This window comes from Sphaerodactylus townsendi, linkage group LG05, assembly GCF_021028975.2.
Source record: "Sphaerodactylus townsendi isolate TG3544 linkage group LG05, MPM_Stown_v2.3, whole genome shotgun sequence".
Classification (NCBI taxonomy): Eukaryota; Metazoa; Chordata; class Lepidosauria; order Squamata; family Sphaerodactylidae; genus Sphaerodactylus; species Sphaerodactylus townsendi.
Genome location: NC_059429.1, coordinates 37,328,476 through 37,353,465, shown reverse-complemented (window position 1 = coordinate 37,353,465; position 24,990 = coordinate 37,328,476). Strand labels below are relative to the sequence as shown.

The 24,990-nt window shown below is 42.0% G+C and overlaps 1 protein-coding gene across 1 annotated transcript in view; it reads right to left on the bottom strand.

The window, feature by feature from the left end:
* Positions 1 to 24,990, bottom strand: part of COL11A1 (collagen type XI alpha 1 chain) — a 309,931-nt gene that overhangs the window by 128,579 nt on the left and 156,362 nt on the right. The window contains exons 24-31 of the mRNA XM_048496576.1: positions 24,708 to 24,761; positions 24,196 to 24,240; positions 18,528 to 18,581; positions 14,569 to 14,613; positions 13,569 to 13,622; positions 13,415 to 13,459; positions 2,376 to 2,429; positions 793 to 900 (exon numbers count right to left, since the gene is read on the bottom strand). Coding sequence (XP_048352533.1) covers positions 793 to 900; positions 2,376 to 2,429; positions 13,415 to 13,459; positions 13,569 to 13,622; positions 14,569 to 14,613; positions 18,528 to 18,581; positions 24,196 to 24,240; positions 24,708 to 24,761 — 459 coding nt within the window. The remainder of the gene's footprint in view (positions 1 to 792; positions 901 to 2,375; positions 2,430 to 13,414; positions 13,460 to 13,568; positions 13,623 to 14,568; positions 14,614 to 18,527; positions 18,582 to 24,195; positions 24,241 to 24,707; positions 24,762 to 24,990) is intronic.

Below are 24,990 nucleotides of genomic sequence, written 5' to 3'. Positions count from 1 at the left end.
TTTGGTAATTTATTCTTTAGCTTTAATAAACTTAAATATCTATAGTATATTACCTTGTTTTTCATTCCATATTTTTAATAATTAACCTACAAATATACCTTATATTTCATAATGCTTTTGTTGTGGTAACTGTCACAGTTTTTTCCTTTGTTTTGAGGGAGGTGTCTTTGTAGCTACAATGACGCAATATGAGAATCACAGCTTCTCTCTCCGGACAGCTGCTGCTTAATGGGAGATTGACCAGCCCACTGAGCGGCTACTCATATGGTGTTGTCACAGTTTTGAAGACGCCTCCCTCAAAACTTGCTTTCTGCAATTCCAGTGGTACTTGAAATGTTGGGACACCTGGTGGGCTCTGCTTATGATCAGTTCACTGCTGGATTCAACCCTGTTTTTGTAGCCATATTTCCATGTTTTCAGCCTAAAAAATATGAGTTTAAAGTTTGGGAGAAAATAACAGCAATAGGATGCTGTGTGGTTTCTGGGCTGTATGGCCGTGTTCTAGCAGCATTCTCTCCTGAAGTTTCGCCTGCATCTTTGACTAGAATCTTTGGCTGGCATTTTTTTTTATTTCGATGGAACTGCAATTTAACTGGAATTAACTGCATTTGAATTATCTTTCCACCCCTCCATGATGATAGCATTAGTTTTCCTGATTTCTGACGTTAAGAGTTGGCAAGTTATCTTCCAAAAATGTCGGGATTATTAATTCATGGGATCCAGTGTTGCAAATGTGGAATAGCTCTGTGCTGTGATATGGCTCTATAAAAAGGTCCCATTAGCATTACTAACCTTTTCCCCAGCTGCACCAGGCCCACCTGAGTCTCCTGTTGGGCCTGCACGGCCTTTGGGACCCTCAGGACCATCTTCTCCTCGTGGACCAAGGGGGCCAACTTCACCCTTTTAAAGAAAGTGTAAATATAAGATGTAAAAATCATCAGTCTTTGCAGGACAGTAATCAAAGATTGACTGAAACCATAAAGGGAAAATAATTCTCTCATGGGTTAAATATGTAAAATTCCCAACTTGTGAGGGCATTTGTTTGTTGATATTTTCAGGAAGAAATACCAGAGGTTTTGGAGGAAAAAATTACAAAATATGCTATACTTACTTTCCTATCAAACTGAAATTTATTTTACTATTTATTTTACATTTAACATTAAATGCATTGTAGAAGAGTGCAGTACAGAAAATTTCATTGTTTGGCACATTTATAGAATTTAAAAATATAAATATTTTCATTTTTCATAAGAAAAATTGTGGGTATACCCATTACTTGAGAAATAGTTGCTGCACTCTATGCTACCATAGCACATGTATTTTTAATTTTTGCCATCTGAGAGGCAGGGGGGAAAAGTTTAAGGTAAAAAAAAGTTGTAGTAAAAGGGAAGTGTCTCATAGAGTCAGAATAATAACAATTTCAGCATGTTTGGACATTAAGCTAAACTTTACAATATTTAAAACATTGGATTCTTTAAGAATGTATTATTAAACACATTAGAACATATTGCTGTCAATATGATGAATATTTAAATAAAAAAATCTGCAAGTCTTGTATACGTCAACAGTATAAGATCCCCACCACCATCTCATGTTCTCCTAAATTTTCTAATCTTTACATTAGAAACTGAAAGTGCTTGAACTTTTCAAGTTATACGTTTGGAATGTGTGAAATGCTTAACCCCACTTTTGAGCTACATCAGCTGAAGTAGGATAGAACCATCACTAATTTATTTGTGCGTTTTACATGCGACCATTTCAAGGCTGCTTCCCCACAAAGGTTCTTCTCCACAGTGACTCTCAAACTGGAAAAGCTTTTGCTGTAATCATCCGTTTCCAGGTTTTCCCCACCCTCAAAACCCCCTTTTCCAAACCTGGCTCATTCCAAACTTTTTGGAAAAAATACTGAGCAAGAGCTGACATACGCCATCTGAAAGGAACAGTGAACATTTTTTTGCAGGTGATGTGGGGACGCTCTGGTATTGAGTCATAAACCCTACAGTAGCAGTCATTTTTACCATAAAGTTTTTGTCCAATGCCAGAATGTCTTTGCACCAGGAACAACATAATGATATCACTTCTAGGGCATGCCAGAAGCAACATCACCATGTTGCCAGAGATGGCAGCCTACATGTCCTTTTGCTGCTGCTAAGTTCCCCTCTCACAGCTAGCTGACTGGCAGTGGGGGAGAGGGGCCCCATGGCTGCAAATTCCCCACCCTCAACAAGGGCCTGACAACCTTATGACTCCAGCCACTGAGAAAGCTTGATCCCCTGCTGATACACCTGTCTATTTACTGGTGTAGTTTTTCTCTCTTGAACTCACTAATGTATGGTAGGTTGCTGAGAATAAGTTTTTATGAATATAATACTTACTCTGTCACCCTTAAGTCCCATATCACCTTTGAAACCAGGAAAGCCATCTTCACCCTGGGGGAGAGGGGGGGGGGATGAAAATTACTGAAGTATCTGAGAGAATGCATTATGCACAAACTATATATTGCTATATGCCATAATAATTTACACAACTAAAGCTGGATAACACACCTAATAATTCTAATACAGCAGTTACTCTATCAGAAAAAAACATATTGCTATGGCTGAATTAAAGTACTGTTAAGCTTTAAAAGGGAGAATGAATAACAAGAAATGTGCTTAAGGCAATATGCACATTCATTTCTCAATTCATCAAAGGTCTTTTCATTACCCCTTGCATTAAATTGCTTCCTTACATATTTTAATATTTTGGGCTCTTTTTTTAATCCAACGTTTCATGTTCAAAACTCAATTAGAATGTAAACCAAAATAGACTAATTAAAAATATATTCCAGATGGGGCTGTACTCCCCTTGAAGGAATAGGTTTGTAGCCTGGTAGTGGTCTTGGACTTAAGCCTACTGCTGGATAAGCAGGTGGCAGCTGTGGCACAGCTCAAGGTGCTGGTAATGATTTTTAAAAACCTTACAGTTTGGGACCAACATACATGATGGGCTATCTACTTCCTTTAGGGTCATTGTGGTCATCTTCCAGTCTTCCAAGGGGCCTCCTGACATTAGGCAGACAGCAACCTGGGATAATCAGGCAACCTGGGATAGTTAGATGAGGCACCAAAACTCTTGAACTGTCTCTCCAGGTAGACTCATCTGTCCCCTTTTGTTTTCATCTTCCACCAGTAGGTGAAGACTTCTTTGTTTCTTTGTTTTTGTATGTGGCACAGTCAAAGCTCTGCTCACAACCCTAGTTCAATCCTGACAAAAGCAGGTTTCAAACTCAAGGCTGATCCAGCCTTCCATCCTTCCAAGGTCAGTAAAAGGCATACTGAGCTTATTGCAGGTAAACTATAGATAACTAGGGAAGGCAATGGCAAACCACCCCATAAATATGCCTAGTAAACATTATGTGATATCACCTATGGTCAATAATTACCTGGTATTTGCACAGGGGACTATTTTTACTTTCACATATGTTATATCTGGTTTTAACTGTTGTAATGATGTGCTGTTGTTGTCTTTAATGGCATTTGTGTGGTTTTATTATATGTTTTTAATTTATTAGTTACTTTGGAAGCCCTTATCAGAAAGACAGGGTACACATAAAATGAAGAAAATAATATGACTATGAAAGCCCCAAAATGAGAGGCTAGGAAATAATGTCTCCAGTTCAACACCCCAAGCTCATTCCAAATGACACCCAAAATGTCCAAAGGCCAAGCTTAGTTCACAATAAGTTCACTGTATTGCCAGACCTCTCTGCTGCCACTATCACAGCTCTTTTCATTCCACTTAATCTTGTCTGGTGAAAGGGGCAGGGATGGTGAGGGAAAGTGAATGAGGTCCATTATGTATGGGACTCTTACCTGAGGACTTTAGCTGCACAGCGGGGCTGCAGTGTGGTCTCCTCCCACTTCTCAGGCAAGGAGACATTCACTGCCTGCCCCACAGTTTGCTTGCTGAAGTCTTAATGGCTTTCTGCTTCTCCTGGGTCTTTTAACTCTGCCCATCAACTCCCTCTTAAAGGCACAGGTCTCAATTCACCCAGTTGTTGCATGATAAAGGGCTTTGTCAAAGGCCTTTAAATAGCAGTTATATCAATATCAATACCCTAGGGTATTGCAATTTCAGCAGGAAATCAAAGAAATACAGTTCCCAGGAGTTTTTTGAAGGAACATATGAAGCCCTAAGAGCTATATTGTGGAATACGGAATGTTTATTTAGGGTAGTAGTGTAGGGTAGTAATGGTAATTTGGGGACTTGCAGGTGATGGTCACAGCATCCCAGGGTGACAAGGCTAAACTTCAGAACTATGGAATTTCTTTGGAAAATGAATAGTTTTACATGAATAAAATGTAACTTAAACTGGGAAATAATAAAGGCTTATGTTTGGCTAGTCTCACTAACTTGTCCATTTGAGATTGATGTATTAGATCATCTCTCCTAAAAAGAACAATCTAAACAAGTGGAAAAATCAATGGGAATATTTACCAAATAATAAATTAATCTCTCAGTGCCTGTCACTTCAACTAGTTTTTATTTCACTGGTTCTTCTCAATAATCAAAAACTGCAAGGGCAATTCACTGATGATGGTATTTAGTATAATCTCATTGTGAATCACTACTATTATAGTAAGTCATATCTGAAACTCATTATTTTTTGTAAATTGCTACAGAGATTTTGATGATGGGTTATGAAATATTTGCTGCATAGGCAAAGAAAAAAATGCTAGATATTATTTTTGAATTTTGCTGGAATTATAAACTGCCATTTCAGTTACATTGGAATCATCCATAAAATTAGGATTTATAAAGATGTCAGAAGACATCAAAACAACATCATGTAGCAAAACTTCAGTTTTGTAAATGGGTTCTCCTCATTTATAACTGAAGACTACCATTGATAGTGTCAAACTGAAGCTGTGACTGCCATTTTGGATACGACCATAATGTGGGGACAGGGTACAATACTTGTTTGCTATTTCTCTAGACATGACAATAAGAGGTAGACACGATGTGCACTGAAGACAAGATGGTTCTTTGACTGACTTCAGGCAAGGCAGATAATTATGAGGAACTAATTTTTTGCCTTCCTTCTACCTACTCCTGTCATACTCTAGAACAGTAGTGGCGAACCTTTGGCACTCCAGACGTTATGGACTACAATTCCCATCAGCCCCTGCCAATTGGCCATGCTGGCAGGGGCTGATGAGAATTATAGTCCATAACGTCTGGAGTGCCAAAGGTTCGCCACTACTGTTCTAGAGTATGACAGGAGTAGGTAGAAGGAAGGCAAAAAATTAGTTCCTCATAATTATCTGCCTTGCCTGAAGTCAGTCAAAGAACCATCTTGTCTGGAGTGCCAAAGGTTCGCCACCACGGCTCTAGAACAAGGGGTCTGCTGTAGCTTACTGGAATAAAATGACTACATTCTATCACTATTCTAGGTTCATAAATTGAACTGATGAGAATGTTCTTAACTGAGGAAGGCATCCTTGCACAGCTGTAGTGGAGCTTCTCTGGGTGGCCAGCCTCTTTGCTGGAGCTCCGTTCTCCACGTCACGGCCACAGGAGTGCTCAGCTGGGTGGTTGGCCTCTTGCTGAAACACTCCTTTCACCAAGGAGTGCAAGCCTCAGTAGCCCCCTGGGCATCCTGACTCTGGGCTTGCTCCCCTCCAACCTCCAAGGCAATTCCACCCAAAGGGTGGTAGCTCCCTAGTCCCCCCCCCCCCAACACGCACCAAAAGATCAGTTCCCATGCATAACCTGCCAGGCTGGCTATGACAGAGAATGCATGCATTAACAACCATCAAAAAATGTTGAGGGAGAGGTGGGTAGGTAACTTACTGGCAGCTTCCCAACTGGTAGAGGGACAAAGGGCATGCCAGCCTTTTGTAGGCCCCAGCAGTGCCTCTTTCATGATGTCATGGCACAGTCCAGTGACATAGGTATAAATTTTTTATGGGGGGTATGCCCCCATCCACCCCTGGGGGCACAACCACACTTCCCCAAACTCTGCCCCTGGCCTCAGTGCTTACAAAAGCAGCTCTCCAAAGCCAGGGACAGCAGTCTCCCTGCCCGGTCTGGGCTCCCAGCCAGCAGTCCCTTCTGCCCTCCCCTCCACGCAGAGGCGTAGCTAGGGAAAATGAAGCCCAGTGCAAAATCTGAATTTTGCACGCACCCCCCACACACAGGCGGCCGCTGTCATGCTGGAATTAGCATCACTTACAATGGTGTTTAAACTAGAGAGCCCGGATTCTCCTTTGAAATCAACCTTAAAGGGAGAATCTGGGGTCCTCAGGACAAATAACACTGAAAGTGATGCTGTTTTGGGATGGATTATCCCCCACCCTAAAACAGTATCACTGTCAATGTTTAAACTGGGGACCTCAGATTCTCCCTTTAAATCCATGCCGAAGGGGGTGGATTTAAAAGGAGAATGTGGGGAAATTTTGGGGGTGCCTGCTGTCAGAAGTGCAATTGTTAAGCTAGCAGCACCAAACCTTCAGGGTATCTTTAGGAGACTCTCCTAAGAAAATAAGAACATAAGAACAAGCCAGCTGGATCAGACCAAAGTCCATCTAGTCCAGCTCTCTGCTACTCGCAGTGGCCCACCAGGTGCCTTTGGGAGCTCACATGTAGGATGTGAATGCAATGGCCTTCTGCGGCTGTTGCTCCCGATCACCTGGTCTGCTAAAACATTTGCAATCTGAGATCAAGGAGGATCAAGATTGGTAGCCATAAATCGACTTCTCCTCCATAAATCTGTCCAAGCCCCTTTTAAAGCTATCCAGGTTAGTGGCCATCACCACCTCCTGTGGCAGCATATTCCAAACACCAATCACACGTTGCGTGAAGAAGTGTTTCCTTTTATTAGTCCTAATTCTTCCACCCAGCATTTTCAATGAATGCCCCCTGGTTCTAGTATTGTGAGAAAGAGAGAAAAATTTCTCTCTGTCAACATTTTCTACCCCAAGCATAATTTTGTAGACTTCAATCATATCCCCCCTCAGCCGCCTCCTCTCCAAACTAAAGAGTCCCAAACGCTGCAGCCTCTCCTCATAGGGAAGGTGCTCCAGTCCCTCAATCTTTAATGATAGATTCTACTAATTTACCAGGAACAGATGTCAAACTGACTGGCCTGTAATTTCCCGGGTCCCCTCTAGATCCTTTCTTAAAGATTGGTGTGACATTGGCCATCTTCCAGTCTTCAGGGATGGAGCCTGATTTCAGGGATAAGATGCATATTAAAGTGAGAAGATCAGCAATTTCATGCTTGAGCTCTTTAAGAACTCTTGGGTGAATGCAATCTGGGCCAGGGGATTTGGTAACATTTGTTTATCAATGGCTGCCAGAACTTCCTTGTCTACCACTATCTTCGCTAGTTCCTCGGATTCGCCTCCTAAGAAGCTTGGTTCAGGTGCAGGAATGTTCCTCACCTCCTCTTGGGTCAAGACAGATGCAAAGAATTCATTCAGCTTCTCTGCAATCTCCCTGCCATCTTTTAGCACACCCTTTGTTCCTTTGTCCTCTAACGGGCCTACCGCTTCCCTAGCTGGCTTCCTGCTTTTGATGTACTTGAAGAACTGTTTGTTGCTGGTCTTGATGTTCACAGCCATGCGTTCCTCATAATCCTTTTTTGCCTCCCTTACAGCTAACTTGCTTCTCTTTTGCCACCATTTGTGTTCCCTCTCATATTCTTCATCAGTCAAACTGGACTTCCATTTTCTAAAAGACATTTTCTTTTTTCTGATAATTTCCTCAACCTCTCTTGTTAACCATGGTGGCTTTCTTTTGGACTGGGTGCTGCCTTTTATAACCTGTGGAACACATTCCAGCTGAGCTTTTATTACTGTGTTTTTAAATAACCTTCAAGCATCCTGGACAGTTTTGACTCTCTTGATTTTCCCTTTCAGCTTCCTGAGCACTATCCCCCTCATCTTTGAGAAATTTCCCTTTCTGAAGGCGAATGTAACTACATTAGTAGTTGTCACTTGTTCGCATGCTGAGATACTGAATCTGACAGCATTGTGGTCGCTGTTCCCTATTGGCTCAACAACACTGACTTCCTGCACCAGGTCCTGGGTCCCACATAGAATTAGATCTAGGATCACCTCTCCCCTGGTTGGTTCCACAACCATCTGCTCTAAGCCACAGTCATTTAGCATATCCAGGAATGCTCTCTCCTTACTATGACCTGAACATTCATTTTTCCAGTTTATATGGGGATAGTTAAAATCACCCATTACCACTACATTTTTGTTTTTGTTGGCCTCTCTAATTTCTTTTTCCATCTCAGAATCCTCTTGTGCACTTTGGTCAGGGGGACGATAATATATTCCTAATATTAATCTGTCCTTCACACCTGGTATTGATATCCACAGTGATTCTGTAGGGGAACCAGCTCCCCTTGCATTGTCTATTTTATGTGATACTATGCTCTCTTTGATGTAAAGGGCAACTCCACCCCCAATGCACCCTGTCCTATCCTTCCTATAGAGCCTGTAGCCTTGTATAACAGCATCCCATTGGTTCTCCTCATTCCACCATGTCTCTGTAATGCCCACTATATCAAAGTCCTCCTTCAAAACTCTGTACTCTAGCTCCCCCATTTTAGGTCGAATGCTTCTACTATTAGCATAGAGACACTTGTATACCCTGTCTCTGTCCTTAACCTGGGATTTATGTGCTTTACCCTCAAGTCTTTTGTAGACACTATCCCTTGTCACATGCACATTGCTATGTTCCTAGCCTGTATGTGGTTGATTTAGAAAAACCTCCCTCTCTGTCTGCATCCCCATAGATACTGTATTCCAAACCAAAGTCACCTCAGCTCCTGTCGGCTTTCCCCAGTAATCAGTTTAAAAGCTGTTCTGCCACCTTTTTTTAATGTTGGCCATGGCAGCCTGGTTCCTCTTTGGTTAAGATGAAGCCCGTCCCGTTTGTACAGGCCTGCCTTGTCCCAAAGGTTCCCCAGTTCCTGACAAAGCTGAAATCCTCTGCCTTACACCACCTTCTCATCCACGCATTGAGACTCCTGTATCTCCAGCTTGCCTAGCTTCGCCTCATGCTATGGAACGTGGGTAGCATTTCTGAGAATGCCACCTTGGAGGTCCTGGACTTCAACCTGTTTCCTAGCAGCCTAAATTTAGCTTCCAGAACCTCCTGGCTACATTTCCCAATGTCATTGGTGCCAATGTGGACCACAACTGCTGACTCCACTCCAGCGCTGTCTAAAAGCCTATCTAGACGAAGCGTGACATCCGCAACCTTCGCACCAGGCAGGCAAGTCACCATGCGGTCATCACGCCTCTCACAAACCCAACTCTCTACATTTCTAATGATCGAATCACCCACTACAAGGAGCCCCCCACCTCCCTGAGGGGTATCCTCAGTGCGAGAGGATAGCTGATCACCAGTTAAGGAAGGGATCCCATCTAAGGGAGCATCTTCCCCCACCTCAGACTGGCACCCTCCATCCCCAAGACCTTCATTCTCCATGACATCTGAAGAGATGTCACCTTGGGAGTGGGACCCGGCTGTTAGGTCCCTGAAAGCCTCGTCTGTCACCCTCTCTGCCTCTTTCAGCTTCTCCAGGTCTGCCACCTTGGCTTCAAGAGAACTCACACGTTCCTTGAGTGCCCGGAGCTCATTGCAGTGAGGGCACACCCATGACTTCTGTCCTAGTGGCAGATAGTCATACATGTGACACTCAGTGCAAAACACTGGAAAGCCCCCATCCCCCTGCTGGCTTTCTGCCTTCATATCTGATTTGTTTAGATATTTAAATATTAAGCTTTTAGTCAGTGCCCTCCTGGAGCTATCTGCACGTACTATCTGTCAAATATGTCCTTATTAATTTAAAAAAACAAAAAAATTAATTTAAAATTGCCGCTGGTTCCAGAGACTGAACTAAAGCCCCACCTCTCAGGACAAAAGCCCCACCTCTCAGGACAAGAGATGAACTCTGTTAACCCCTGTTAAGCCCCAGATTCAGCAGCCTTAGCTCACAGGAGCCTTACAAGGAGAAAAAGAGATAACCCCTGTTAAAATACACTGTTTAAAAGCTGTGGCTTTGAGAAAAGCCCTCCAAAATGAACACCAGCAGGTCACTCTGCTCTTCCTGGCCAAGTCTTCTTCCCGCTGCTGCTACTCCTCTCTGCTGGTTCCAGAGACTGAACTAAAGCCCCACCTCTCAGGACAAAAGCCCCACCTCTCAGGACAAAGAGGAACAAGAGATGAACTCTGTTAACCCCTGTTAAGCCCCACCTTCCAGATTCAGCAGCCTTAGCTCACAGGAGCCTTACAAGGAGAAAAAGAGATAACCCCTGTTAAAATACACTGTTTTAAAAGCGGTGGCTTTGAGAAAAGCCCTCCAAAATGAACACCAGTAGGTCACTCTGCTCTTCCTGGCCAAGTCTTCTTCCCACTGCTGCTACTCCTCTCTGCTGGTTCCAGAGACTGATGAACCAGGGGGCATACATTGAAAATGCTGGAGGGAAGAATTAGGACAAATATAAGGAAACAACATGTGATTGGTGTTTGAAATACGCTGCCACAGGAGGTGGTGATGGCCACTAACCTGGATAGCTTTAAAAGGGGCTTGGACAGATTTATGGAGGATAAGTCGATTTATGGCTACCAATCTTGATCCTCTTTGATCTGAGATTGCAAATGCCTTAACAGACCAGGTGCTCGGGAGCAACAGCCGCAGAAGGCCATTGCTTTCACATCCTGCATGTGAGCTCCCAATGGCACCTGGTGGGGTGGGGTTGCGCACTGCACTGGGCGCGCACCTGTGGGGGGCATAAAATCGCCTCCGTGTTCCCCCAGGCCCCCACCGACCTCACACTTACCTTAGTTCAGCCTGAAAGTGGAGGCTGGAAAAGCGGCCTGTTCACTTGAGGCTGAAAATGGCCTGGTGGGAACTACACTTCCCAGGAAACCTTGTGAGCCCCAAGGTCTCTTGAGAAGCGTAGTTCCCACCAGGCTGTTTTCAGCCTCAAGTGAACAGGCCGCTTTTTCCAGCCTGCACTTTCAGGCTGAACTAAGGTAAGTGTGCGTGTTGGGGTGGGGGCAGAAAACACAGAGTGTGCACTAGACGCAGTATGGCTCAGCTATGCCTCTGCAGTGGGACCAGATAAAAGGTAAGTTAGTGGTTGGTGGCAAGGAAGGAGAAAAGGAAATAGGAAAAGTACAGGATATGAGGGTTGCCATATTGTTCATAGGTTGAAGCTGTCAAGGATAGTGAAGGAGGAAAAACTGAAGATTGGGGCAGATAAATCAGTTGATTAGTGGACAAGAAAAAATGAGGCAGGAAAAGGAGAGAAGCTTTAGGGCTTTTCAAAACAGGGAATGGGAAAATAGTGGTGGAGAGGAAAATGAGATGTCTCCCACAAGTTTTTGTGGGTCCCTCAGTTGTATATTTATGTTCTTATACATTTGTATATTTATTTGTATTCACTTGTGATGTATGTTCCTCTGGCAACCTGATGTTTATTAAGCCTGGTGCTTTATTATGAGCCGGTTGTTGTTTTCTTGTACTTCTCTATGTTCAGAGACATTGTGGTGTTTTACCCATGGCCAAAATTTCCTGGAATAGACCTGGGATCATATATCCCAGGGAGTTTTTATCCTGGTTTCTCCCTCCGCATGGCTGCCCATCAGTGCGTTCAGGCCAGGAGGAAGAACTCGAGTGAATTATGCATGAGCCCACGGTTTGTTTTCATTTTCCACATGAACCTTTGCGTTTACATCATTTACATACCTTATGTAGTTTGCGTATGTTTATGTAGTTTACGTAGATCCTGTTTTTCCAATGTTCTGATTGGCTGCAGCTAAGGGGTGGGGACAGCAGGCAGAGAAGCCGGAAAAATAAACTGGCCTGTCTCTTGTGGTATTTGCATGGAAGTGGATTGGCGCGAGCGTTTTCAAAAGAACTGCCAATTTTGTCATTTTTTGAAAGCCGCGGGATAAGGCAAATCTCGCGGGCGGGCCCGAGTGAGACCCAGAAGCCATGCAGAAGTCATGGCCAAACCAAGATGGTTCACTTCCTTATCCCAGGATATATTGGCTGTGGAGAAAACGCCATTATCTCCAGGTTTCTCTCTCTATTAACCTCTGCTGCTGTCCTATGAACATGTCTGGGGATTGCTGTGTTTGCTGCAACTAAGAGACATTACACACTTGTATATTTTTTTATTCTTATGCATGAAACTGTGAAATCATTAGTTGACCCAGTGTCTGGATCCAGCCACCAAGCACTAGCTGGCCACTTAACAATGCCACAAAAGACTACCACAAACATTGGAACATTCTTTCTTATTCCCGAGAAAGATTGTCTATAGACTGAACTAGCTTGAAATTTTTGTGAGTTTCAAAGTGATCTATAAAGTAAAATTAGATTGCTTGCAATCAAGACAGAATGAATTACAGACAGCAAGCAGCATCTATTATTAAGACCATGTTAAGAGCTTTGCGCTTCCCCTTTTGTTTGTAAGAGCTGTTTACCTTGTACCCTTCTCTGGTCAGAAATGTCTCCTTTTTCATTATTAATAGAAAATAAAGCCACTTTATTTTGCTACTCTGTTCAGTAATTCTAGAGTTCCTCTTGAAGAAGACGATATGGTTTTTATACTTTGCTTTTCTCTACCTTTAAGGAATCTCGAAGTAGCTTAAATCACTTCTGTTCCTTACAACAGACACCTTGTAAGGTAAGTCCTCCTGAGCCCTCTGGGGATGGGCAGGGTAAAAATTCAAAAACAAATAAAATAAAAAATGTGGGGCTGAGAGAGTTCTGAGAGAACTGTGGCTAGCCCACGGTCACCCAGCAGGCTTCATGCGGAAGAGTAGGCAACCAAACCCAGTTCTCTAGATTAGAGTCCACTGCTCTTAATCACTACCTCACCCCCAAAATAGGGAAGGACTAAAAAGGACATGTCTCATAAAGACTACTCAAAGAAAGAGACAGTGAATTGGCTAGTGGGCCACATGCAACTTGCCAAATTCTACCACCTGAACCATGCAAGCTGCTGTGGATCTGGACAGCACCGCCTACAAGTTCCAGGGCAATCAAGGATAAAAGAGATGTAAGCGAGAGATGCTGAACTGCACATCATTATTATTTTAAAATATTCCAATTAATCTTTATTAATGCCAGATTACTGAACAATAGGGACAAAGGTTTGTTTTGTTTTAAAGTCCAGTAATTATCAGTAATTAAATGTAATGACTGTAATTTTGGACTAATTCCAGTTTATTTTTTTTCATTGGAAAAGTGATATAGTCAGATCTACTGAAGTATTTCTTGTTCCCACTATTAAGGTCATAGCTATTTAGGTAGCACCTTGTTTGATTTTTCAATTCCTGACCTTTTGTTTAAAAAATATAAGCAACAGATAAAAATTAAATGCAATTAAAGGATTACCTTTTCACCTTTTCCACCCTTTAGACCACGAACACCATCTGCGCCCTATTAGAAAACAATGGTAATGACAAAGTTACTAGGTTTTTATGAGACGTTTTCATAATAAAAAGATGGCTAATTATCAGGAAAGAACAAAAACTTTTTATATACATACCTTCACACCACGAGGACCAGGATAACCTAATGGACCTTGAGGACCTGGTGGACCCTAAAAGATATTACATTGTTTTTAAATAATATGCATTTAAATGTCAGTTATCAAACATTTATCTTGCAAGTGATCAAATTCAAAACTCAGTTGAAACTCACAAAAAACCTACTCTGCTTCTTCTATCTTAAGGGTATCAGCAAATATGATGTTTCATACAGTTAGATTGTGTGATGTATTGATTAACACAGGTGTCAAAGCTCCAAAAGTAGATTTGTTAGGTGCATATGTTTATTGAATAAAAAACAGCATACCACACTGACTTCGCCATTCCATTCTCAGGAAATGGTAACTATAGCTTCTCTTACATGAGAAACTATTTCACGTGTATGTATTTTTAGATGTAGAAGATAAATTCTTGCAGAAAAATCTGGCAAATGAGAGTGAGAAACTAAGTGAGCAAGAGGGGTCAAAGAAGTCACCAGAAAGTTGAAAGAATGTCAGGGATGCCTCACCTAAAGAAGGAAGTATGGATGCAGCAAATGCTAAACAGAGAGGAACCTCTAACTGCAATATTAATCCCTATCATCAATGGACACCTCCCTAGTTCTGAAACACTGTGTAGTTACATGATTAATATTTGCTGCAGGAAGAAAATTCTAGACTGGTCCTATGATTCAAATTCTCTACATAGCTCTTCCATGGTCTTCACTTACGATATACCTGACATTCTCCCCCACTTAGTATTCCACTCTACATATATCAAGAAGAAGAAGAAGAAGAGTTTGGATTTATATCCCCCCTTTCTCTCCTGTAGGAGACTCAAAGGGGCTTACAATCTCCTTGTCCTCCCCCCCACCCACAACAAACACCCTGTGAGGTGGGTGGGGCTGAGAGAGCTCCATAGAGCTGTGACTAGCCCAAGGTCACCCAGCTGGCATGTGTGGGAGTGCACAGGCTAATCAAGGTTATACATATCTTTGTGGCACAAAAAGCATAAACATACCAAGGCACCTTTCTCTCCAGACTGGCCTTCTTTGCCTGGGTGACCCTATTTACAAAACATATAGGGAAAAAAAACACAATTTTGAACAACTCTACACAGATTTCTTTGAATTATATTCAGTTCTGCATATAGGCTTTTTTTTCAGAAACCTATTTCATATTTTAAAAAACAGAGAAGAAATGATAGGCAACAGACTTGACTACACAACTTATTTAAACTGGTTCAATAATAATTCCCTCCCTAGGGATGCCTGACTTACAGTTCTGATAGGGATGGCTAAAGATTTCTTTTCAGAATTTTCAGCAATTCACCAAGCGAAAATTTATTGGATTCTTCCACCAGGTCAGCAGGAGTGGTAGAGACCAATAAAAGTTTATAGAATAAATGTCAGACTTCTGTGGCACCTTAAACACTTCTATAAACTCCTAGAAACTTTTATTGGTCCTATATAATATTGATACAACAGACTAATACATTCCTGCCGTTAGAATAAATGTGTCATCACTAAGCAGAATCCGTTAAAATATAAGAAACCATGGCCACTATTGAAAATGGGCATAAACTTGTGCAAGAACAAGCCGGTTGGTTTTCCACTCAACCCATGTTACTACAGATAAATGCTGAGGTTAGAATAAGATACCTTGGGCACTGCCAAAATAAGTTGTCCTGAGCCTTCTGTCCTTACTGACAAAGTAGTACAAAAGTGCCATGATGTCACTGTTTTTGCTCCTCTTCTCTACTGGTTGTGACTTACAATGTGATGATGTCACAATATGCATTTTATATTATGTTGGTGGGGAAAATACAGGAATGCTGTTTTTGATGGCAACTTTCATAATCGTTAGGTCTGCCCTAAGGAACACATAGGATTTCTAAAGCATTGAGGAGAAACTTACATCATCCCATTTGATGTAGAAATCTCTACATTTTTAAAAGCTATGGAGAATCAATCAAGAGATTAATGTAATCACTTTGACAACATTACTTCTCTTCAGCGATTTTCCTTGGAATTGTGAATTGCTATTCATTTCTTGAAGTTGATGGTTTGTTTCAGGTCCAAATCACTTGAGAAAATAACACAAAAGCATATAAAGCACTCAAGAGTCTCCTAATTCAATGCATTTTCTCTGGAAGACATTAATTGATTATTTTTTATCTGTCACCAAATATTACACTAAGCACACCATTAAGGTTATGTCACAACAAACTGAAAGCAAATATTAATGGAAATATTTTATAGTATGCAGAAATCAATAAGTGTAAGGAGAATTCCATTTGAGCCTAAATTCACATTCAGCTGAAGTGAAAAATAAATCTTTAGTTCAGTTGTGCGTATCGCTATCTTGAGTGACTCACAATACAATCCTAGAGTTACACCTTTCTTAAGCCCTTCGATTTCAGTGGACTTGAAAGGATAACTCAGCTTAAAACTGCACTGTAAGTTGTGAGCCTCAGAATCCCCTGATGTATCACCTGATGTTTTCCATCCCTTTTACTCCCTCATTGTTAAGCCATATGTTGGATTGTGTTTCTCATCTACCAGATCGCCTGCATATGCATACTTCTTGTATGATCTCTAGTCTGTTTTATTTTGCTTGAAAAATAACATGAGTATGTTTAGGATACAGTAGTAGTTCTCAGGGAACCCCAGAAACCATATTTGCCTAGGGACAAGGGGTACCCTCTGTCCCTGGATGCCACTAATCTGGTCACATGGGGGGTGCAAAATCATCCCCCCCACATGACCAGGAAGACAGTAAGGCAGCAGGAAGTCTTGCTTCCTCATCGTCATCTTCGTGTGCCCTCGACCCTTCAGGTGCCCTTTGGGTGCCTTCGACATGGGCAGGGACAAGGAAGCCTTAGGACAGCACCCCCAGTCTGCCCCCCTCCCAGCTGGCAGTCGGCAGACCCTTCTGCCCTCCCCTCTGGGAAGAGCTGAAGGGACTGCCATCCCCCATCCTCCAAGAACTGCTTTTATAAGCAATGAGGCCAGGGGTGGCGGCTTGGGGTGTGGCCACACCTCTGGGGGTGGGGCGGGGCATGGCCCCACCCCCAAGCCCTGTCCCCCAGCCTCAGTGCTTATAAAAGCAGCTGACGGGGATGGTAGTCACTTCTGCTTTCCCCAGAGGGGAGGGCAGAAGGGACTGCCGGCTGGGAGCTGGGAGCCTGGAAGGGGGGCGGGAGCTGGGCTGGGGGTGGAGCCCTGCCCACCCCCAGGCACAGTGGGGGGGGGGGCCTGGAGACAATTTGTCTCTGGGCACCATTTCCCCCAATACGCCTTTGCATATTTCTATGAGTTGATCAATGCAGAATTCTCAAAACCACCTTCAAAAACAAATTTCCAGTATTCTTTGAGGGAATCCATGACACTTGACTTGGTATAAAACTCAAATTATTTTGATTATTTATTTTACACTGTCCTTTGTTCCTTTGCTTGCCCTTCATTCTGATTTTTTTTTTGTCAGTCTGGCGGGACTCTTTTATAAAGATCATTTTTGGTTTCTTATTGTTGTTAAATACCATTTAAAGCACAGTAGAATAAGACTTACTTTGCTTCCTGATGTTACCAAAACCTGGGAGTCAGTTCCAAAGCAGCTGCACTAGAACAAAAAAGCCCTGCCACATCCCAAGACATGTGTATGGGAGTACGCAAAGTAGGGTCTCATATAATGAATGTAACTGATAAGTAGTTTCATGCTGGAGGCAGTTCCCTAAAGCTCAGGTCATTCAAAGCTTCAAAAGGAAACATTAGCATTTTGAACTGAGTCTAGAAACAAACTGAAAGCCAGTATAGACATTTTGACACAATGGTCAGTTACCATTTCACAATCTGTTGCAGCTTGGTCTCACTGAAGTTTCTGAGCACTTTCTGAAGGCAGACCCATGTGCACACTGGTCAATAATCTAACTTTTTAGTTCAGGATTATAAACTCAAAGTGGTAGAAGTTTCCCAGTGGCCTTTCCCATTCCAAATTTTTGTTTAAGTGGCAAGTCTAGGAACTGAAAAAGAGCTTGTACAAGCAAAGACAGGACTTGGTGAGCAGTGACCCCCTTCCTGCTAAAATACTATATCGTCATGGAAGGAGGCACATAGCAGGCTACAAATAGGGTCATATATAAAGGCAATCAATCAGTCATTTTCTGCACTTTTCTGAAAGTTTCATGATTGCAACTAATCCTGTCTGCAGCACAGGCTGCCAAACCATGGCACATTCAGGGAAAACTCTGGTTTGATGAGTTGTAAAATCACTTTTGCAGGCAAGGGGAAGCATCAGCATCTGTTGTAGTTCAACATCATGATTACTCTAGACCAAGAGTAGCAATGAACACCTACAAATGCATGAATACTACATATACACCTAGCCGCTTTAGTGACTGCTTCATCTATCTGAATATGTGGGATGTGAGCTCCAATAAATCATATGTCAGAGTGCATTCGTTAGGAACAAACTTGCAAGAAGACATGGCAACCCTAACAGCATTTAGTCACCCGATTTCATTTTCTTAATTTTGAATGGCAGTTACTGGCACCAGAAAGTTACATTTTTAACAGAGCAGGTCTACTCACTTGCTTCAGGCTTACCCTCAGAAAAGTATGCTTAGGATTACACTGTAAATCCTCCAAAAGAGTGCAAAAATGTTCCCCACAAGCATAAACCTATGCTTTAACTGAAAAGACAGTTCTCTCTTTACATTTCTATTATATTCCTTTGAATCTGAACTGGAACAAGAAAGTTATAGACCTAAATGATTTCCACTTCATCATCATTCCAATTTCTCATCCGTCATTTTGGACTTAAGTCTGGAAACATAGACAGAGTTCAAATAATGAAACTGAATATGTTTTATGATTTCTACTTCCAGTGATCAATGATGTACTTTCCTTGTTGAAATTCATGAGTATGGAACTGGAAAGTAATTTTAAAATAATAAAAGTGAGAAAATCTTATACTACTTACAGGAGGCCCATCTGCACCAGGAAGTCCAGCAAGGCCTGACTTGCCCTGGGGTCCCTGAAGAGAGATAAAGGGACACTTTTGAGGAACCGTTCAACAAATAAGGAATCACAAGCCACAAATGTAGGCAAACAACACATTATTCATGAACAAGAAGATGAAATCAGTACGAAGGCAAAAATATGATACTCCAAAACAGCAAGCCCATCTCCTGTCTCAAAGTTCAGGAGTCATTGTCTAGTCATGCCCTCAGTTTATAACCACTGGAGGAGTTATCCTAATTCATACAGTATGATTTTATTGCATGCACTTTTCATTTAATGTACACATTTTACTTTCATGACTAGAAATGTTAAATGAGCATCAGAAATGTGAAGGATGTTGACACATAAATGTGAAGGTTAAGAATCTCAGATCATTTTCTCTTTTTTATCCACATTTATTTATGTACTAAGAAAAAATAACAATATAACCAACATAAAATAAAATAGAAACTTTCTATATATAATGACACAATTTCTGTAACACACATTTCCAAATCAAAGACAATAGGTGAAAGATCCTTAACTGGTGCTCACAATGGTACAACTTTCAATCTAAAACAATGTGCTGGAATCTTTTCCAATCATTTCTTGTTGTGGGTAGGTCCACCACATGTGATGGAAACCTGTTCTCAGTGATTTACAGTACCAACAGATACTGGGTGAATTACCACAGATTCTCACTCATTTATATAGGGTGAGATACCACTATTATATTTTAAGATATTTTTTTTCTTCAACTGAGGGGATAAAGTAATATTAGAGCCAAATGTCGTTATGGACTTCCAGACTTCTCTGGAAATCATTTGGCCAAAATCCCTTTCTCATTTCATTTGAAAATTCTGCTTGTTTGCCATATCATCATTAAGAAGGACATTAACAATTTTTGTCAATAAAAGAGAATGATCCCATTATGTGACTATTCTCATGATGTGACAGGCATGCATTTCCTACCTTTTCAGACATATGCTAGTAAATGCAGACAATCATATTTAGGCAATTGTCAGCAGTCACCAGAATATGTTTTCCTCTGGAGGACAGATCTCCATTGTCTGGAGTTCAGTTGTAATTCTGTGAGATCTCCAAGCCCCACCGGGGGTGTTTCCCTACAGGACATTCTGTAGAGCTCGACTCGAGTCCGGGCGAAATTTTCTTCATGAGTTTGACTCGCTGTTGTTCCGTACTGCAGCCGAGCTCGCTGTTCTTGAGCAGCGCTCACACATCCTCAGCCGAGCTCAGTGGGCAGTTCGATATGTCCTGTCGTGCATTCTATTGGCTGACATGCAAAATGGGATGCCGAGCTCGATTCACCATTCTTTCGCAGCTGACGAGCTCGGCTCTCCTTGCCAGCACTTATTGGGCGGGTTCAACTCTGCGCGTCATCCATCCCTGCACTCCAATTGGTTCCCTTTTTCATGGTGGGAAACGTGAAATTCCTTCTTTTACGTGCATGTCGCAATGTCGGATTGACTTCGCGACACCGTCGCGAAGGTGAAACTTAACGGACTTCCTCACAAACAGCCTGGTTTTCAGAAATGGAATTGTGTTGAACAACTTTCTTATAATCCCTTTTGAGTGCCTTAAATTTATTTCTGCACTCAAGAGACGTCCTTTGGTGGCCCCTCTCGTGCATCTCTGTTGCGACCATTTAAAAAATATGGATGTTGCACTGGCATCTCTTAATTCTACTGTGTAGCTCGAGCTCACCCCAGATTTCAATCATCCCTCATTTCACGACCCCTCCACGACACACCTCTCCCCACCCCTCGGCTACCTGACCTACTGTCTGAGGAGGATGTTGTGGACTCAAAAAGGGGATCCATCGTGATTCCGCCAGCTTGGAAAATGAAACGAAACAGCGAAATGGCAACTTGGCGAACACCCCCTTCGAACATCCCTCCTGTAAGGGGAGGGAGGGATCAAGCCAGCAAGCACTAGTGATTGGCTGAGACACAATAGGCAGGTACATTTGGGCGACATGGATTTGGTCGCCGGGACAATGCTTCGTGTGCGACACGAGCAAATGGTCCCTTTACGGATTTCACTTTTCGGCGCCCCGATTTTCCAGCACCACGCATGCTCTGCATGGCTGGTTATAATTGGCTGGGCGATAACTCGCTGTGATTGGTGTACGAGACAGTAAGCCCTAATTGGCCAGAAAAAGAAATGACGCTATTGGCTGGAGTGCTGAGCAGAGGCGAGTCGGCCTCAAAAGACAGTCCGCGAAGCATGAGATTGACACGACTTCTTCAAAAAGTACTAGGTCACAGCTCGGATTGAGAAAACCCAGCTTAGGCGAGTCGAAGGACAGTCGGACTTGCATCGACATGTATGCCAGTGCGGACAACCCGGGCTGAACACAAGTCGAGCTTGGCTGGCAATGCGCTGTGCGGAAACGCCCCTGGAAGTTAGCAACACTATGCTAGCAGCAACCAGTCAGTGACTTGATATCACCTGACTTGCATGACTCAGCTAGGTCTAGCTGCTAGCTAGTGTTCAACAGTAGCCATCTCCTGAAAGCCAACATGCTATTGCAGAGCTTCAGAGTAGGGTCTGGGATACCCAGGTTTGAATAACTTGCGTATACAGATTGACTGTTTGGATTGTATGTATTTAAAATTACACTTGATCCTCCCTCCGTCAAAAATCTCTCAGTGTATTTTAACCCAGAAAAAAAAGTTAGATATAGCTAGACATAACTCCTGGAGTTAAAAAAGTTTCATAAAATGAAATATGGAGCACAAGGCTGGCTGTCTAATGTCTGCCAGGCTGATTTGCTCTTCAGCATATAGAAGTAATGATCCTGTGAGCCATTTGTAATTATCATAGGAGAAAGTGTAACTTTTGGAAATCAATAGTCTTCTATACAGAAAGTGGTGTAGAGTATGAATACTAATAAAAACCCCTCAGGAGGCTGAAGACAGTGGCCATTGAAATTAAAATGAATGAATACATGAATTAATGAATGTATATACATATGAATGAATGAAGTATGTGCCTAGAAAAGACTTGAATCTCCACATTTCCTGATTTATTACAATCAGAAAAAGTAAAAATAAAATATGAATAAATAAAATCAGTGTCTACTTGTAGATGGCCTGAGGACAAAAAGTCCTTAGGCCCATGCATAAATGGTTGATGCAAACCTCTTGCGAAAATGTAAGTCATTCACATGTGTTATAATGAAAAACAAATTAAAACAAACAACTAAGAAGAAGCCGGGAGCAAATTATGTCTGCTGGATGACAAGATACATGTTTTCCAACCTCATATTCTACCACTTTTCACAAGATTTACCAGCTGCATTCATGACAAAAGTATCACAGCTCTCACATGCCAATTTCCCTCCTGCATCATGTTCATTTTATGAGGGAGTGTAGCATAACGACTATGGCTTCAAGTAACAGCTATCACAGCCACAACGACAGCAACTTCTTTGGATCTACATCTCTTTTTTCCCTTGTAAAATTTAGTAAGGAAGTTTCTGTTTGTTACTCTAGTTCATTAACTGAGGGAACATAGGGAAATGACACCTTCCACAAATGGAGTAATAGGATATTGACAAGTAGTTAAATTCAGAAAGTGTCCTTCGTGTATGAAGCTGTGAATTCCAAACAATGGGGCAGGAAGTCCTTTCTGGATCCCTGAGTCTCTGACAGCTATAGTTTATATTTTTCTATTTATACTCTGCATTTTGCCCCAATGGAGACCCAAAGCATCTTTCAACATTATTCACCTCTCCTCCATTTTACCTTCACAGCAACAACCAGGAGTGCCTGGGCCAAGGTCGCCCGGCAAGCTTTCATAACAGAGGAGGAATTCTGACCTGGGCTTTCAAAAGTCTAACAATCTACCGGTAATCACGACACCATGCACCATTTTGGTCCCAAGGTAATTTATGGGAAGCAATTGTCATGCATTCTGAAATGTTATTGAATAACTGTGTTGCATGGTAAAAAAAAAATACAACCAGTGTGCCTTTCAATTAATTTTCTGAATATTGCCCCCCACCCTATGTCTGTAGGCAAGATATTGATAGCAACTGCTCCAGTCTAAGCCCATTGTGCAGAATTATTCCAGTCTAAGCCCACTGATTTCAGTGGCTTTAGATTGGAGTAACTCTCCATAGCATTGCACTGCCAGAGTATTAGGAAGACAGAAAACTTGTAAAGAAGAAAGTAGAAGGCAAAGAAAGAGCAAAGTTAAAATGGTTTATAACCCAATAGTGTAAGAATAATGTTTAAATCAGGAGGCACACACAGGAAAAGAACAAAAATAAACAAAAGTCTACATGGTATCAGTACTGACATACAGAAATTCAACATAATGATAGAACAGATATACAAAGCAAACCAAGCAGAAGGAATTCTGGGAAAACCCAAGCAAAGGAACTGAAGAAAACATAATTGCATATACAAGAATTAAACACACACACACACACATATACATACATATGTGTGTGTGCGAGCGCCAGTAATTATCTGCATTCAGTCAAGCTCCCAACTGCCAGTGGACCACTCCCTACCCCCCAGATATTCATGAGTTCCTCTCTCTACCCTTTTTAACCCCACCTTGGCTGTCAGTGGCCTCCTCCCTACCCCTGGTCCATCTGCCGCCTAAAGATGCCCCCCCAAGCTTCTTTCCTGAGGGGTTGCAAGAGATGGGCTTGGTCCATCCTTTTCCACACCAGTCATCCCACATCACACCTGCTAATTATGTCAGTGGGTGAGCCAAAATAATAGATTGCTTGTTGCGGGAAGGTGCAAGCCTGAAGCCCATTTACCACCTTATCTCCTTGGGCTTCTAAACTGCAGAGCCGATTTCTCTGATTCCCCCAACCAAAAGATGCCAGACGCTGTACTGGTGAGTACTGGTCCCAAAAAAGTTCTGAGTATAACCATCTCCAAATGAATACTGTGGATACATTTATTTGTGTTTTCTGGGTTCTTCGGGACACAGAAATCTTAATGCACACACAGAGGTTCCCCACCTGAAAGGCCTGCCTGACAAAGTTAGAGAAGCAAATCTTTGTACAGATTTATTTATTCACAGTCAGATTTTTCAGAAAACAGGCAGGAGATCAATAGGATATCCATTTTCTTTTGTTGGAGTATCTGACATTCAGAAGTATGCTGCCCTAGAACACAGATACGTCATTTAGCCTCTGTGACTAAGACCCACTGATCTACCTGATTCTCCAGGACAGTGCCTCAGTAAATGGTTTTAGATCCTCAGTGAAAGAACCTAATGTCATGGCACTGTGAGGCTTAATGAGGATGGCCCTGCACTGTTCCTGGTTGTGTGACCACTGTCTTATGCAATTAGCTATCAAAAGAGAGAATGTGTGCATTTTATTAGGTACTTTTTTGATTTTGTGAAAAATTGCATGTAAGTGTATCAAAGATTAAGAATGAGGGATGCCTCGACCAATGGGGCCACTTTTATGTGAAAGTCAAACCTGAAAAGCCCATTGGTATTTGTAAATAAGTTATACGGTCTTAAGGATACAGGAATTACCACTGAGATAACTCATAGCTGTTGTCTGCAAACTACAAAGTTTACACACACGCAAACACACACACCAGTGCTACTTAAATTCACTGGTTTCTCAATAATGGAATATGACTTACTTTTTCACCAGGAACTCCAATTGGGCCTTGTGGACCTGGAAGCCCCTGGTAGGAAAAATACAGAGTGTGAGCATTCAAAGACAACAATAAATATATATTTCCTTATTTAAATGTTGCACTGGGTTGTTTGAAAAAGTCCCTGAAAAAAGAAACCCACAGAAAAATCAGGACTTTTCTGTGAGTCTTTCTGAGGACTATTTTGCTGGCTGTGAATGCGTAACATGATCCAGTTAGGAACCCTTCTCCAGGTGTGGCTGATCTCGCAGGCATTCAGGGAACTCTGAATGAATCAATTTTCTCTCTGAAGGAAGAGAAGGGGGAGGAGGCCTCTGCAAACTTGCTGAAAAAGTTCTCTTCCACTTATACTGGGAATATTTCAGGATAATTTGTAAAAGGCTACTAGCAAAAATAAACTCAGTGAGAGAAGGAAAAGCTCAAAACATTTCTTACTCCACAATCCCAGAACACCTAAAATGAAAAAGGTCACAATTTGTAGATTGATAAACACATACTTGTGGACCTGGGATCCCTTGTTGGCCGGGAGGTCCTGGTTCCCCTTGAGGGCCCTGTTGAGCAAGAAGTATACAGAAATAGTATAAGTTTTGGGCAAACATATGTCTTTACAGTCAATAAAACAATGCCAACCATACATAGAAAGATTTGTCAAGTTCAAAATGTTTTCTACTTTGCACTACAAAACCACATACCTAAGGACCAACAATTCTTTGTCCTCACCAATGTGTGGGGCAAACCACAGATGCCCCATATACAGGATAAAATGGCTGCTTTTTATGC